At 47.2% G+C, this 17,683-nt stretch overlaps 1 protein-coding gene across 2 annotated transcripts in view; it reads left to right on the top strand.

Annotated features, from left to right (window-relative positions):
• The window catches only part of LOC138570729 (SURP and G-patch domain-containing protein 2-like), a 187,242-nt gene that overhangs the window by 67,128 nt on the left and 102,431 nt on the right, over positions 1–17,683 (top strand). For both annotated transcript variants that reach the window (XM_069649140.1, XM_069649141.1), the window contains exon 5: positions 5,092–5,498. In XM_069649140.1, the coding sequence (XP_069505241.1) occupies positions 5,092–5,498 (407 nt within the window). The remainder of the gene's footprint in view (positions 1–5,091; positions 5,499–17,683) is intronic.

The following is a 17,683-nucleotide window of genomic DNA, read 5'->3' on the forward strand; positions in this document are numbered from 1 at the left end:
GCCATTAGAGTCTTGGCTGAGTGACTACTTCATCAGAGCCCACTTCAGCCACCCCTGCTAATACCACATGTTGCTGAGTGATCGTCAGGGTAAAAAGGGTGTCTGTGGGGGGGTGGGGGGGCTTGCCATTCTTGGTAACAAACGCCTAAAGTTTCATTAACTCCTAGCGAGTCACTGGATGAATGTGAAAGCATTGTGGTGAAACTTAAGATCAATCATAAGATAACTCTGACCATTCTTGTTATCTATAGACCACCCAACCACCCAAAGCCATGCCCTCTTTGAAGAGCAATTCATCTGCCTGCCTAATAAGCTTACCAAGGCTAATGCACCTGTTATTGTGCTAACCTTTGGGCTGATGACCTCCCCAAACCCCCCCCGCCCCACCACCCCCACCACCCCCTCCTCCCTCAGACAAGCCAGAAAACTCCCTATTGACTGCCCATGACATCTTAGGGTATCTACAATGGGTAGCTGGAAATAACCATATTGGTGGTCACACTATTGACTGGATTCTGTCGCACAGTCTTTCCCTTTTTGACGTTTGTCTCTGCCTGTCCATGATCTGATCACCATCTTGTTTCCTCCCTGGTTTACCCTCCAGCCTCTCCCCAAAAAGTCAATGCTCTCAAGACTTGGCAAAGATTCTAGACATTTGAAAAGGATAATTTGGGAGATACTATCCTCCAAACTTAAACCCAAATTGATTGGTCTGGAAAAGTTTGACAATGCGACAGATTAGGCCTTTTTTCTTACCAATACACTGCAAGGCGTAAAATAAGCAGTGTCACACAGCAAATTACTATGCAATTCTGTGGGTTTGCTAAACACTTGTGTAGCAAAGTTAGCTATTTAAGTTGCCCTCTTCAATGAAAGCAAAGCTTGCCCTGCATTCCTCTTGCCCTTGATGCTCTCTTCAGCCTCTTTTCTCTGTTCCCTTCAACTGTGACTGGTGAGAAAGTGCAGCAGTAATCCTCTCCTCCACTCTTAAATGCCAAAGGCATGTGTGGGAGTACTAGGCAAGACTATCTTTTTCTTTTTCAAATAATTGCAAACCAGAAGTAATCGGGATGATGCTTTTGTGTTCTATATCCTGTCTGGCAAAGATCACGATGTGTCAACTTTATATTTTTTTTTTAATGCAGTCATGCAATCACATTCCTAAAATGTATGTCGTTGCATAATGCATAATTATAGTATTGATACTGTAAAACACTGCATCATCTCAATGCTTTACAAGAAAGTTTAGGTTAGAGTATCTAAATTTCACAGTGTCAACTATATTTCATTTTTTTGGGTAAGTTGCATCATATTGACTGGTAAACACTTTTGAAAAAGTACATGATCAAATGTTTTTGATGGAAAACCTAGTTCTGTAACCTGCAGCTTGCATTCATCTTGCAACTAGTGCTCATCCCATGAGCAAACCCATATTCCTTGACTTTCTATAGTATTATCCTTTTGTTTTATACAAGGTACCCTGAAAGTGAGATGACCACAATATACCACCTAGTCAGCCAAGTTCTCTGCCTACTTCGCAATCCACTCTTAGTCTTTCTCTCCTTACATAATGAATACACAAAGCAAACTAATTACACAAAGTAGTGATCAATAGTTCCATCCAGTCTGTACATCTACAGATCTACTGCAATAGCAAATGCAGTAGTTGCCCCCCAGAGCTCACTTTGGTTTACGATTATGGTCCTATTATATTACCACCTGCAGGAGACAGCTGGCCAAACAGTTTTCATAGCCTTTTTATCATATCTATTTGTTTCCATTTCATGCAGCTGTTTTACTTTTTACAGACACTCGATGGCTCACAAAGTCTTTACCCACTTGAGTAGATTTTATGCAGTTTGCAGTAAAGGTCAAATAAAAGTTTCACTGTGCATGGCTGGCCTCTGGGTGGCAGCAGTGTGCAAAATGAAGTGGGTCTGTAGTGACATGCAACATTTTACAGAAATGGCATTTTAAATGCGTTGTCCTCCGTTGCTATGGGTCGATTGCATTTCTCAGGTTGAATAGGTAAACTAAGTTACCTGACCTGTGGGTCTAACTGGAGTTTAAAGAATTTGCAAGGCCTGACTCCTCTCACTAATGTCTTATTTCAGCGATAAGCAAAACTGCTGGATTGTTGCCCATTTATGTCTTGGGTACAAATAACGTCTGGTGACATTAACAATATTAGTATGAAATTGCTAATCAAATGGGTCTACTTGCTAATCAAAAACACATTAATTAGCAAACGCTGCTAATCAATTTTTGAAAACTAATTTATGCCTTGCACTGAAGCAGTTGATTCTCGCCCCTCTTCAGACCAGATAGGTTAAGCCGCAGTCTAATAGGAATACCTGGTTTAATGGGGATGTCCTTGAGTTAAGACATTAAATGGGCAGCAGAAAGACTGGTGAAAATCCCCATCAGCCCTCTTCCACTCCAAACAAGCAGTGCAGCATCTAAAATGAGCCATTATTGAAGCTAAAACTACCACCTTTAACAAAAGGATCACACAGGCCAAATTGAGGTCATAAGTCAGCCATAGGCCCAGTGACCAACAAATCTGCCTGGTGTCAAGGATTTCATTTAGAATCCAGCTTAAAATATCAAAACACCAGGAATCCATCTGTGAGCAATTGATGGCTCTCGCCTGCCGTTTCCCCCTCTGCGCGATACAATACTAAACCCTTCCTCCTATTACAAGGTATGAGTTTTTCTTAACCCTCTTTACTGAGGCAGCATTAGCTGAAATTGTAGGTGCCATGAAGCCCACTGTTTGTCATGGTGACATCTGCCCCTCTGACATCTTTAAAACATCTTTAAGAACTGCCTGGACCTCTTAGTTCCCTGGGTCACAAAGTTGGTCAATCTCTCCTTTGCTGAAGGCCACGTTCCCCTATTTTTGAAAGAAGTATGGATCACACCACTCTTGAAGAAAAACTATCTTGATCCTTTCCAGATAAAGAACTATTGTCTTATTATGAATGTGCCCTTTCTGCTTAAAATCTTGGATCGGGTCACGTACCTTAAGCTACAGGATTTTGAGAACAACAACATTCTTGGCCCTCAACAGTCAGGCCTTCGAGCCAGACATGGTACTGAAACTGACTTGCTGGATTTAAAATCCAATCTCCAACATCGTGGATAAAGGACCTCCTGCTCTCTTGATGCTGCTAGATCTCTCGGCAGCCTTTGGCCTTGTGGACCATTCTCTCTTGGCCTCCAGACTGCAGGATCTGGTGGGTTGTTCGGGTGTTGCCACTCAGTGGGTCGCTTCATTCTTGGCGCCTCGTAATGCAAGGGTTGCCATGGAGGATGCACAGTCTCTTGTGGAGACCCTCTGGGTTCCTGCATTTCCCCAATTTATTTCAATATTTACATTGTGTCCGGCATACTAACTATGCTGATGTCACCCAGATGGTCTTGGAGCTTTCTGGCATCTATGCACAGGATGCAGCTTCACTTACAAGATCTATGGTGCCATTCAGGCTTGGATAGTTGCCAACGCCCTTGCCCTAAATATTGACAAAGCTGAACTTTTGATTGTTGGCTAAAAGAAAAAACTGCCAACTACTACAGCTTCACGATTGCTGAAACCACCATCCCAGTGGCCAAGAGTGTTTAGACTCTCGGTGTCCTGTTTGATGCCGAACTTATCATGACGCCTCATGTTGCATACCTTCGGGCCTCCTGTTAACAAACTACTTGGCCATATTTGTCCTTTTTTCACCTAAGAACATCTACTTGCCACAGCACTTGTCTATTCACGCCTGGATTAATGCAATTTCTTGGCACCTCCCAGGCTAATCTCGCAGCGCAGCAGGTAATCCAAAATGGTGCAGGCTATGCTATGTGTGTCTCTGCCTGAAGGGAGCTTAATCTCCAGTGAAACAATGCGTCACTCATAAAGCCCCAACACTGTGCCACAAGTGCATGAATCGGGAAGTTCCCTAATTTGATTTATTTTGCAATTTGTATAGCGCACCCAACCCAAAGGCATCTGGGCGCCGTTCTTAGTAAAAAAACACAATGGTTACATAGAGCTCATACCTCTTAGATTGCATTAAGGTCTACCAACCTACCTGCTGCCTTGGGCCATGCGACCAGGTGACTCTACCAACCCAAATTCAGAATTGAGGGGTTCGGAGGTACCACATTTAATGTCCAAGTGCCCCTAGCCTAAAATGCTCTTCCTCCATACCTGAGGAAGATCAAAACTGACAGATTTCAAAAAGATAATCATGACCTTCCTCACTCCATTACTCTGCTTCCAGTGGCTCTTGTTCCTTTTATGTGCACCGTGAGACCTTGGGATGTGGCGCGTTAGAAAAATTGAAATATTGGGTGTCCCTAGGTATACGTGAGTGTGGTGGGTGCCAGTTTCTCAGACTATAGAGTTTTGGTAGGGATACAATCTCTCTATCCTTATAAACTGTAGTTACTCTAGGATAAAAAAAGAAAAACCTTCAAGGAGGACCCCAAAGGTCCCAAGCAACATTGCCCATAAGGAGCTATGTGTTGCAGTAGTAAAAACACAGATCCCTTTGAGAGCTATGGAGCAGACGGGCTACATAGTACATGTAGAATGCAATGAATAGAGTTGCAAAAGACCGACCCCACAAGAATAAAAGGAAAAGAGTAAAATGAGTAAATGTTTATTGCCATAGTAAGCAGTGTTTAAAACCATCCACATACTTGAGTAATCTGACCTGATATTGACTTCTCATGCTCGAGTACCTTCATGGGATAAAATGACTGATTAACGATGACAAGTAGGTGTTGCCTTGGAAGAGTGCAAACCTCCCACTATGAAATCCAAGCTCAAAAGCCTATTTGTCAATCTGTCCCCTTTGGTTTTACCAAGCTTGAGATACAGGAATTATTATGGCGAGTAACGTTTCCACACATTGTTTTCGAAAAGCATAATACATATGGACCGTTTGGCCACCCCCAATTATTTTCAATGTCTTTCATATTTGGTGCAGTCTTTCAAAGGTAGTGTGCTTAAATTATGTCACTATGCTTTGAAAGGAAATGATACATTTTTTGGTAATTTAATTGCTCTTGAAAGTAATTGTTTTTTTCTTTTAGGTTTTTGTTTTTTGAGAAGAGCCAGGAGTTTAAATATTATCAGACGAAACTTGCAGAATTACGGAAGTTGAGGAAGGTCACAAAGGAGGCTGAAATACAGACTAGCCAAGAAAAGACACCAGAGGAGTTGGCAACAGAGTCCATGAGAGCCATGCGGTATGCTAAGAAAGTTTTGGAGATAAAGAGAAAACTTTCTAGAGGTTTGGAGGAATCAAGACGCAGAAAGCTGAAACGCTCAAGCATTGGTACGCAGACTGTGCTTTCATCCTCTCTAATGTTGAAGCTAAAAGCAAAGCGTGGTCCCCACCAGCGGAAAGCTCTTGACAAGAAGTCCTCACCATCCCACCCAAATTCTTCCAAACTCAAAGCATCTGTCAAGAAAAGTGGCGATGATGAATTCCTTGCAGGTGGGTGGCTTTATATCCATTCTTTGTGTTGCTCATTGTGCAAATGCTTTTACTTTCATTGTACAAATACATTTGGTCTGTCCAGTGTTTCTTCTCCAATATTAAAATCCAATACTGTAAAGGTTTTTCAGAAGCCAACCAAAAAGCAGAACCAGTTGCACACTTATGACTTTGACCAGACTTGGTAGTAGAGACGGCAGGTCTCTGGTGGTCCTTGGCTTCAGTTGTTTGTATACTATTCAATTATCTGAAATGGCTCTGGATACTCTTTCTTGATCTAGAATTTGGGCTTGAAGCAACGCCAGCTCATCTGTGGAATGAAGCTACCTACCTAGCAACAGGGCACAGCCTGGCCCAAGTGTGCATTGCTACCAGATAATCTGAAAAACCACGCCAGTTCAGAGTACTGACCGGTAGTCGAGAGCTAGATTGCAGAAGGGGGTAGCTTCTTATTTGGCAGTTTCCGACCTGGGAAAGGAAGTACAATGACCAATGAAGATTGCACAAAGTATAGGTTATGTTCCAAGAGGAACAGCAGTATTGAGTCTATGGTACAAGAAAAGGCATCATCATGGTAAAACAAATAAGTGTATGGCTGTGCACTGGGTAATAGATGAACTGTTCCATGCCCGCCAGCCTTTTCCAAACAAATCATAAGCTTAGTTGGGTTTCTACTTAAAATTAGAGGAAAGAAACAGGGTCGCCTCCACATTCCACTAAAAGTGGTTTGTGCTACACTTGTGAAAAGCAACGGGAGACCTATTTTGTTCGGGAGATCTTATGGTGGGAAAGGTTCTAAAAGAAATCTTAATCAACAATCCCATGTTTCTATTTACCCCCTCCCCCAAATGTTTTGCCTTTGTTTTTTGACTCTGTCCTTACTTTTCACATGGAAGCCACTCCCCTGAGTCCTTCAGACTAGCTGTACTGGGACACTAGGTTTCCCTTTTGACTAGGTAGATTTTTAACATTACAAAAGTATCCCCATTGTAAGAGGTCTATTCCCCCCCCCCCCCCCCTTGACGAGCTACTGTCAGCAGTTACATTTTTACAATTTTTGTTTTATGCATAGTGTGCAGATTCATGTTTACGGCATATGGCTACTGAACGTAACTAGTGAACTAAAATGGCTACTCAATGATATTTTTGCTTGTTTTTTGGCCCTAATGTAGGTGAGTGTAGGTGGCCCCATTTGGGTGATGTGACCACCCTGAAGTTGAGAGGTCAGGGCCCTGCCATCTATAGGGGCAGGCCACTGCCAACCACCAGGATCTGTCTTGCCACCAGGGTCAGCCAGGACTAGCTAGTCACCATTTAGCCTGTACCAGCCAAAACCGAGCCAGCACCACCAGAAACAGACTCCAATTTACTCGGAAGGGGGTGACGGCAGCACTTAACCCATTGTGACAGTGTTTTATTTTGTGTGTGTATATATGTTGTAATTCAATATGTATGTGTAGTTATGTGTATATGAGTACTGTTATCGCAGGTAATTTAGTGGGAAGTGTAGAGTTGGCGAAGTGTTGGGGTGTAATTTAAGTAGCGGTAGGACGATATATAGATGGCCATTATTTAAAATGGGGGGGGTGGGTAGAGGTGTGAGGTAGTGGAGTGTGGCGGTCTTTCTGAGGCTGCCAAGCCAGATGGGACCACCCACAGAGGCCATCCTCTGGCCTCGCACTCAATGTGGTTTGGACCGGAGGGGGTCTATTGCGCCAGACTGACCCTAAGGGTCCCAGTTGAAACTCAAGCCAGTGGAATCCTAGGATAAAAGATATATATATATATATATATATATATATATATATATATATATATATATATATATATATATATATATATATTTTTTTTTTATTAAATGAAGAGGGTCCTTGGGGGATCTCTACTTTTCACTGTGGTGCCTTAAGAAGACCGTGTTGTCCATCTCCTGTTAATTTTATTTTTAGCAGGTTCAGCACCCCTCCGTACCCAGCAGGCTGGGGGGGAGGGTAGGAGGTAGTGGGGGTGGTGATATCCATGGGAACTTTCCCTGCTCCTGGGATGTGAAGTGTACACCCTTGCACGGCCCTTGCCAGGAAACGGGGACTACACTTGGTTAAGTCATCTAGTAATATCTTTTAAGTGGACCTAATGGTGATTATATATGTTTGTATTAGTGGTGTGTGATAATGATACCCGCAAGTTTCATTTTTCCGTGTTCTAAAGGCCTAAATAAATATTTTGAATGAATTGTGTCCGCCCATGTATCCCTCATCTTAAATATCCATATCCAGCTTAGCTGCTTCGGAATATTTTTTTTCCAGCAAGGGGCACTGTGCGTTGATGCCTGTCGACTGTCCCTCAAGGGCCTCTGTGCTTGCACAACGACCGCTGTCTTCAGTTTCCGTTTTTCTGCAAGTTAACGCTTCGGATTATCCTCGACTAAAACTTTAGTTTTGTGACTGGCCTAGTCGTCAGCGTCCTACTGAGATCGGGGTTCAAAAACTGCCACGATTGTGGGGCAAAGATGTCCCTTACATACCCCCATCGGATGTCGCTATGGTGCCTCGGATCCTCGCATTGAAAGTTTGGAGTGTGGGTCCTGCCTATCGATGACAGCGAAGTGCCTGAAAGAGCGTAAAGGGAAACTAGCTGCATAAATCCCCTCTGACAACCCAGCCGAAAAGGCAATCCTCTGACTCGTCGCAAGAACGCTAAGGTCCCGATTATGTAGTGGCTTACACCACTAGACAGCCTCCTTGCAGCAGTCCACGAAAAAAGGTGCAACAGATCAGGAAGGACAAGCTCAAGATGGGTACCCTTTCTCAGATCCTTACAGCCCGCCAGCTTCAGGACTGGATGGTATTATTGAACCTTCAGGATGATTAATTTCATGTGCCAATCCATCACAAGCACAAAGTACCTGAGGTTTGCCATTGGCGGTTCTCATTATCAATTCAGAGTTCTGCCTTTTGGGCTGACCTCCACCCGGAGGGTTTTCACCAAGTTGTTGGTCGCGGTGGCTGCAATTCTCAGGAGAGGGGGGTGGGGGGAATCGTGTCTACCCCTACCTGGACGATTCGCTGATCAGGACATGTTCTCCCGAACAGGTCCTGGAACATCTCCGCTCCACCAGTCACTCCCTCCACAGACTTGGCTTCTTCCTCAACTTCAAAAACTTGCACATGATACAATCTCGAAGGCTCCAATTCATCAGAGCTGTCCTAGACTCGTCTTTGGGAAAAGCCTCGCCACCCGAGGTGAGGGCTCACGACATTCTGCAGATGGTCGTCAAATTCCAAAATGCCCAGAGTCTTCCGGCCTTCGGTTTTCTGAGGTTGCTCGGCCTCGTGGCTTCCTACATTTTCATTCTGTTAGAGGCTAGCCCGAGTATGGGATCTCTCCAATGGGCTCTCGGGACTCGATGGTCACAATTCTCATGCAAAATGTCAGACCTTCAGGTTCCAAGCAGAGTAGCACAGTATCTTCTGTGGACCTATGAATAAAACATTCTGAAGGGAGAACCTTTTTGGCAACCATGGGCAGAGATGATTGTAGTGATGGGCGTCTCACTCACTGGGTGGGAGCCCACAAAACGATCTGACAATTAGGGGTGGGTGGTCTCCATCGGAGTCCAAACTACACATCCATCTTTTGGAGCGGAGGGCAATCAGACTAGCGCTGAAGCCCTTTCTGCCCTCTGTACGGGGAAAGAATGTCCCGATAATAACACTGTCAGAGCCTTCAGTCTTCTTCTGGCGCAGAGGCAGCACAAACACCTCCCTTCCCGTTAGGTCTTGGGGCCTGGAGATTACACCATCGCAGGCTTCCGCGACCCTTCGGGGAAAGAGGGTTAGGGTCCGTGGATTGGATAGGCTGAGGGTTTTAGGATCACCGGAAAGAGGTAGAGGAAGGAGTTGTGGATAGGGAAGGGGGAATTAGGATAACATGCTCCTTGGCTCCTGCTTCCTTTCAGTGGAGTTGTGACTTGTCACTCCAATGCTCTTTACCTCATCTGGTAAACTCGGGAGCCTTTGTGCTGGAGCTCCAACCAGTTTGGCCAATTGCTTCTGCAGAGCCTGTGTGATTGCCTATGTTATTCACAAACACCTACTAAACATATCCCAGGTTACTGCATGCAAAATCCCCACATTATATCATGTAGAAATGAGCATTCCCACACTACTTCATGTAGAAATAAGCATTCCCCACATTGCTTCATGTGAGGGGCAATTCTGTGCTAAGCCCACTCCGTCATTAAAAGCTACAAGAAAAACTCGGACTTAGCTTCGTTTTCTGATGATCTGCGGCGACTGCCGTCTTTCCTGTCTCAGCACCGTTCCGCGGAGTCGTCTTTCTCTAAAAGCAAACAAGGAAAGTCAGAACGAATGTGTGCGCTTGTTCTACCCTTAATGGGTTAATTGTTCTGAGATCGAGCGGCCCGTGTCTTTCGTTTTCCCCATACGGGTCTTAGTAGTCTGGACCATGCAATGCCCCCCACGGTGCATGCGGTAGTTATGCAAGCACTACCCAGGCAGGGTTAATAGTTTGTGCCCCAAGAGTTAGTTTCGTTTTGCACGCGACTTGGTTTTCTTGTTTTATAGAAATCTCTTCCATGCAATTTAGCCGCTGCGCGTGGAACCTTGCGCTACTTATCTTAAGTGTGACGCGGGGCCTGGGGTATGCTTTCAGGCGGGCTGGTGCCCCGCAGATGCTTGCCGACCGGAGCTCGTCGGATGCACGTCAGCTCAGGTTGCCGGGCAGGATTGCGAGCAGCGCTCGTGGGGCACGGCTCGCGCATGCGCCCTCGCGTTGGCGCGGTTCTCATGTGTCCTGCCGCTGGGAAATGTAGTCTCTTGGCTGTTCTCCACCCCTGGCCACACGACCTGCTAAAGGGGTGGAGAACACGTCTTGAGAAGCCCGTTGGGCGCTGCAAAGGCCCCCTCCTCCCTCCATAACCCAACATAGGGGCTCCTTTCCCTGCCACCACCCCAACACTTGCCAGGGTTCTGACACAGACAAATCAGTGGCCATGTACTACCTCAAGAGGAGGCGTAGGGTCACTACCACTGTGCGGAGAAGCAAGGCAGCTCTGGTACTAGGCAACTGAAGAAGGAATCTCTATTGGCAGTTCATCTAGCTGGCGATAACACAGCAGTCGATGCTCTGAGCAGGCAGCAGTCTCCCATGAGTGGGGAACTAGCACAGGAAGTCCAAGAGATCGTAACCCTTTGGGGAACCTCTCAAATGGATTTATTTCAATTTTTATAACGCGCCACATGCCCGGAGGCCTCAGAGCGCACAGAAAAAACAGTGACAAGACTTGCATACGGAAAGCATGCGGGAGCTATGGATGAGCTGAGGGTTAAAGCTGGTTATTCTGGCCCAAGGTTGAAAAGGTGGGTTTTTATGGTTTTTGGCCTTCTTAAAGAGAGGGTAGTTCTGTATTTGGCGTATGGCCGCTGGGAGCGCGTTCCATAGAGTAGGAGCTTGAGTGTCAAAGCTAGTGCCACCGAACCAGGCCACTTTTAATCTCAGCTGGACGAGTACCGTGGCTGTTGTAGAGCGAAGATTACTATTCTTAGGCTTGATCTTGATACGCTCTGATAGATATGTGGGGCTGGTAAGAGACTCACATTTATGAGCCAGATTGAGCACTTTGTGTGATATTCTTTGCCTTACGGGAAGCCAGTGTAGAGTTTCTGAAAATAGAGATGTGTGCGACGCGATAGTTTGAAAATGGTGCACGCAGCAATGCTCTGTGTGACTTGGGAGTTGCCTGCATGTTGGCAGCAGTAGTGCTAGTCAGCAGACTATTGCAATAGTCCAGTCTAGAATTTATCAACGCTGTGAACAACAAAGCGCAATTGTCATTTGTTATGAAAGGTTGGATGTATTGTATCCATTTGTTAATGAGTCCGCAGCTCAACAGGATATTGGATACATGAGACTTCATTAAGAGTTCGTCATCAAGACTAACGCCTAGTGTTTTCACTTTTGAGACTGTTATAATATGATCTGCGATCAAGAAGTTGGTATAGTCTGGTGTTAACTTGTTCCGAGTGTTTTTGGTGGCGACGATCATGAGCTCCGTTTTTATTTTGTTATTGAGAGCTAAATAATTACAGGCATCCATTTCTGAATGGCACTGTAGATGTTACTGCGTCATTCTTGTAATGGCCTACGTGCTGAATAACAACCCGAGTCTCTGCGTAATTTGTTTATTGGACACCCAGGCTTTTCAGTAGATCTAAAAGTGGCCGAATATACATGTTAAAAAGTAGTATCATCAGGCAAGAGCCCTGCGGAACACCGCAGGTTTGAAGGATAGGAGTAGTGATTGTTGCCAACACAAACCCTCACTGTGCATGGTCCTAAGGAGGCAAACCGTTTCGATGCCAAGGTGGAAGTTTGCGACCTCTCCCAGCCTCGTCGCTAGAAGGGTGTGATCAACAAGATCGAAGGCTGCGGAGAGGCCTAATAGCATCAGCAGAGCAGATTGTTTTTTATCTGCTATACTTGCCAGGGTGGACTTGAGGTCAAACAGAGCAGTCTTTTTGCCATGGCGAGCCTTATAACCCGATTGATGAATTCTCAGGATGTTATACTCTTCAACATGAGCTTGGAATTGGATATATGCCAGTTTATAAAGGTCCTTCAGAATGAAAGGTACATTGGTGATGGGTCGATAGTTGTCCCTATTTGTTGGATCCGGGTTATCTTTTTTCAGTAATGGGGTTATCCATGCTGATTTCAAAGCAGATGGAACCGTTCCCTCATCACAGTGGATCTGTTTGTGACCAATGCCAAAAGGAAGGGCCAACTTTACTGCTCCGGGGAATATCCCCCAAGAGGAGCTGTAGGGGACGCGTTCATAGTGGACTGGGAGTTTCCACTCCTGTATGAGTTTCCTCCAGCCCCAGTCATTCCTCACATAATAAGGAGTTTGAGAGTTCAGGAAAACCATGAACCTTATTGCTCCGGATTGTGCCAGCAGGACGTGGTACCCAAACCTTCTGGACATGTCCATCTGCCCTCCATTATCTCTTCCACAAAGAGAGGACCTGTTGGGTTCTCAATCAAGAGGTAAAGACTCTCAAGCTTGATGCATGGTATCGCAGAGGCAGGATTGGGACCTCCCGGACAACGTAATGGCGATTCTGGCATTCGGCCAGAAGGCCAGCAACAAAGTGATTGTGCCGCTGCCATTGAAACAAGTTCTGCAGCTGGTGAAGAGATAAAAATGTGGACCCTTTTACATGCAGTACATCTATGGGTATCTGGCAACGCTATCTATTTTTAAGCGCTCCTGAAGAGGCATGTTTCTTCCCGATTAAAGGATTGACAAATGTCTTTTCTCCGGTCTCTTGAGTACCGGTTTTCTAAAATTTCTAATGTGTGCTCCTTTCGAGCCCATCCACTCCTGTCCATTAAAATTATGGACTTTAGGACCGTTCTCTTTGTGGCCCTTACATCAGCCTGTAGGGTGAGTGAACTGCAGCCTCCTTACAGTCCTCTTTAAGGATAGTAGCCCTTAAGGTTGAACCTACCTTTCTTTAAAAAATTGTCTGGGAAAAAAGGCTACACAGGCTTGACCCAAAACATGCACTTAGCTTCTATATTTCCAGAATGTCTAAATTAAGACAGGGCGATCAACATTTTATTGGAGATATAGGCCATAAATTGGGTATGGCGATGTTAAAACAAACCTTGTCTAGGTGGATCATCCTTGCCATCTCTGCTACAGATCCTTTTGAGTGTCTCGGAGCACATTTGACCTAGGCGCATGGTTACTTCCTCTGCCTTACAGAGGGGAGTCCTAATTAAGAACATTTGTGCGGTGGCCACATGGGCCTCAGTCCACACATTCGCCAAGCACTATTGTCTGGACTCTTCATCAGGCAGGGAAGGAGTTTTTGGGAAGGCTGCGTTATTCTGTACACATAGGCAATTGGAACTCCGAAATGCTAATTTCAAACTGATAATTGACTTTTCTTCCAGAAATTCTAACTGCTCTGGGAGTCTATCATAAGATGAGGAATATGTGAGGGGACACAATCCATTCAAAGATAAAGCTACTATAAACCAATAAACCAATCACTGAGCTCTGGGTCATACTGCCCCCAGCCAACCAATGACTTCCTCTACCCAAGCCCCTCCTCTAGCGGCCATCTGCATATTTTTACCCCACGTTCAAGTGTTTGGAGTCCTCGCGTTTCGGTGTTAGAGAATTTTTTTTTTCCCTTTTGTGATGGGAAAATTTTATTTCAGTCATTCAAGCCAGTGTGCTCATCGCTTACTCTTCCGTTCAACAGGGACCTGTTTAAAAAAAAAGTTATCGCAAGGCAGAAATCGTCATGTTCCTCTTGGAAGCTTCCTGAATTTCTTCAGGCCTACACCGTGTGGATCATGTCTGACGAGAAGGATGGCGCTTCCCTCTTCAAGCTTTGCTCCAACTGCAGTTTGCGGAATGTGTACATGGATGACCAATATTCCCAGTGTCTGTATTGCCTACACCCGACGCGTAAGGAGGAAGATTGTGTGATTTGCTGTGGCTTCACGGAGCGCGCGATGAAGGATCGACACCAATGGCTGGAGTCGTGGCTGCAGGCCAAGACCTCTGCCCCGGGTCGTACCCAGGGGAATGCCGCTCCCGGATCCGGCAAACCTGAGCGGGCTTCTAAGTATTTTAGGGCGCCCCACCCTTGAGGTCCCAACACAAGGTTTAGCACTGCAAGTCTGCTTCCGTCTGGGTCGTCGCTGCTGCTGCGGGTCCTGTGACAGTCTGGGCGCGATCGTCGTCCACATCTGCATCGATCTCTAGTCACCACTCTGGTTCTTCAGCCCCGACAAAGTTGGCGACCCCGGCAAAGCTGAGAGAGAATCCTGAGAAGGCCAAGTACGGTACAGTGTCTGGCCTATCTCTGACGGAGAAGGCCAAAGTAGACCAGGTGTCTAACCCGGCTCCGAAGGAGAAGGCCAAACAGGACAAGGTGTCCGACCCGGCCGTCGAAGGCCCAGGTGCACCAAAATCATCCCCCTCCATCGAGGTGGTGGTGGCATCTCTCTCTCTCTCTCTCTCTCTCTCTCTCAAAGGCTGTAGGGGCGACCCGGATCAGGGTAACCAGATGACGGCCAGGGTGTCTACCCCGGAGCAGAGTATGCCGGATCTCTGCCAGAGACTGACACCTCAGGACCCGAAGAAGGGGATGCGAGGGGGTGTGGTCTTGCCACCAAGGAATGGACATTTCTTCAGCCGATATGAGATCCTTTCCGTCCACACTGTTCAGGTGGATGCGGGAGACGTCAGAGAATCGCCCCACGACTGGGATACCTTCTATGGAGACGACGAAGGGCCCTGGGACCAGCGCACCTACCCCCAGGTACCGCTGAAGGATCTAGATACAAAGGAGGATGCTGACGCCCACTCCACCTGCGGCACCAGTTACGGCCACCCCATTGACACTGGGGGAATCGCCGGCCAGGAAGAGGAGGCATCCCATGCCTCCATGCCACCCATCGCCTCCCGCTCCACCAAGGGAGACTGACACAGCGACGACAGGCACAGATGACTGTGGGATGGGGGACCTCACGTCTGCTCCGCCCAGGGCCTCTCCGCCAGACAAAGTGGGATCCTTCCAAGCAATGATCGTCTGAGCTTTCCCAGCTCACACCGTAGAAGGAATGTTTCTTATATCGGCGCCGGGAGGCGAAGAGGAAGACATCCTTTCAGACCCACTCCTGGACAATGTTTGGGATGAAGGGCTGGCTCTGTTGAAGAACCCCTCAACAGCCCCAGCAAAGAGACCGGCTGGAGAAAAAGTACAGGGTGAAAGACTCTGCACCCAAATGCCTGCAGTCTCAACGGTTGCCGGACTCTGGTCTCAGTGGCCAACAGGACGAATTCCTAGAGTTTGGCGTCTGTCTTCTTCCACTCCTCCAGACAACGAGGGGAAGAAATTGGATTCTATGGGTAGAAAGGATATCTACTCGGCGGCGACGGTCCAGGCTGCCAATGCTCTCACAATCGTGGCCAGATAAGACCGAGAGCTGTGGTTTAATCTGGTGCAGCTCCTGGACTTCCTCCCCAATGACAAGCTGGTAGAGGCTTTGGAGATCCTTCATGAAGGCGAGGTGGTGTCGGACCACACCATCACAGTGGCCCTGGACATTATGGACACTGGCTTCCACCAGATTTGCCGTTGTGGCTGGCTCAAGGCCACCAACTTTAGGCAGGTTGTCAAGACAAGGGTTTTGGTCAAGCCCTTTGACGGGGACAAACTGTTCGGGAAGGTTGTGGATTAATCCCTCCAATCCATCAAGACGGACAGACAGCTCGTGTCCTGGGCAGGTTTCAAAACTGTCCTTTTGTTCCTTAGGAGGGAAGTCTAGCAATTCTTCGCAGTGTTTTCGCGAGGGCGCCTCCCCTTACCACCAGCCCTCCAGCTCCTTGACCCAGGAGGCCAACAGGGGTCACTACAAGGCCTTCGGTGGCGGGCGCCGTCGTCGGGGACCGCAAGACGGCCCATTGACCTCCAAGCAATATTGAACCGGCCAGGGCGTCTGGCGCGCTCCCTGGTGGGAGGCCAGCTGGCGAATTGCGTCGGCGTGTGGAAGACCATATCCACCGACCGATGGGTGCTGGACGGTCTCTCCCACGGACGAGTTCCCACTGGTGGCCCGGCAGGAAGAACACATCCCTCAGCTATTGTTGGAGGTTCAGGCCATATTTAAGAAAGGGGTGATGAAGCTGGTTCCAAAGTGGCTCTGGGCTCCAGAGTTTACGCAAGGTACTTCCTCGTACGCAAGAAGACTAGGGGATGGAAGCCCATCTGACGACTCAAGTACATAAAGGCCCAGAAATTCAGGATGGTCACGCTGCAACACGTGCTCGGCCAGCTGGAGGAGGGAGAGACTACCTGTCGTTGGAGACTACCTGCGTACTTCCACGTCCCCATTCACCAAAGACACCAAGTTTCTGTACCTTGTTGTTAAAGGGAAGCATTGGCAATTCAAGGCTCTCCCCTTCGGGCTGAAATTGGTACCCAGAGTCTTCAACACGTCTTCAACACGTGCCTGGCCCCGGTGGTGGCCCATTTACGACCGCAAGGGATCCATCTGTACCCTTACCTGAACGACTGGCTCAACCGGGCCAGATCATGGGACATCACTATCGACCACACAGCGAAGACCAGGAACTATGGCACTGGGCTGTCGCCCAGGGGCTGTTTCTTGTCCAGTTTCATCTAGCAGGTGTGAAGAACAAAGTCGCTGACTCTCTTCAGAGAGCTGCGCTCTTGCCACGAATGTGAGCTTCGGCAGGACCAAGTGAATTAACTGTTCCGCAGATGGGGCAATCCCCAGATCGATATATTTGCAACAGCAATGAACACCAAGTGCCAAGGTTCGCCAGCAGGTTTCCCCAGCCGGATAGTCCATCAACTCAGATGGTCCTGGTGCAGGATGATCCTCGTCACACTGGTGTGGCCGAGGCACATTTAAATGTTAAAGGTATTTATATTGCACCATCAGAGTTGGTCCCCAAGAACTCTGGCGGATCTGTAAACAAGGGGTGGGATTGGGGTAGTCTGGAGAAGAGGGAGTAGGAGAGTGAGAGGTAGTGTGCTGTTGGCGGCTTCAGCTCGGTATACAAAGTGTGCTTTGGTGCAAGTATTGGACCGGGGTGAGACCGTGTGCAGTTGGTGCTGTTTGTGTTCGTTGGTGTGGTGAAGTGCGTGCGGTTTGCTGGACGAGAGTAGGTTGTGTGAATTTTCGGGTGAGGTAGGTATGCAGCATGGCAGAGATTTGAAGGAGGGGTGCGAATCCTGGTTGTGGCGCATCTTGTAAGGTTTAAATTATATTACGAACTGTGGGATTAGTTGCTACCATCCTTTCTTGACCGTCTGTTGCAGGTTTTAGCGCAGTGCACTCCCTGTTGTATTCGGATGAACTAAGTATAATGTGAACCGTCTATTGAGGAGGGGGGGTTGGGTGGCCCTTTTTCCCTACTATCTGTGAATTGGTCTACTGGAACTACGGGTGTGGTACAGGGTCAGGATGCTATGGATGAGTCGTCCAAGTGCCTCTGTCTATTCAGTCTTCAGTGTCCTCCTCTTGTGGGTATCTCTCATTCTGTCGTATGGTATGGTATGTCGTGGAGTGCATTCCTTAGATTCTGTCTGTGATTGATTGCTTGTTTGGGACCG

The sequence above is a fragment of the Ambystoma mexicanum genome, chromosome 1p (genome assembly GCF_040938575.1).
Source record: "Ambystoma mexicanum isolate Mex_15411 chromosome 1p, UKY_AmexF1_1, whole genome shotgun sequence".
Classification (NCBI taxonomy): Eukaryota; Metazoa; Chordata; class Amphibia; order Caudata; family Ambystomatidae; genus Ambystoma; species Ambystoma mexicanum.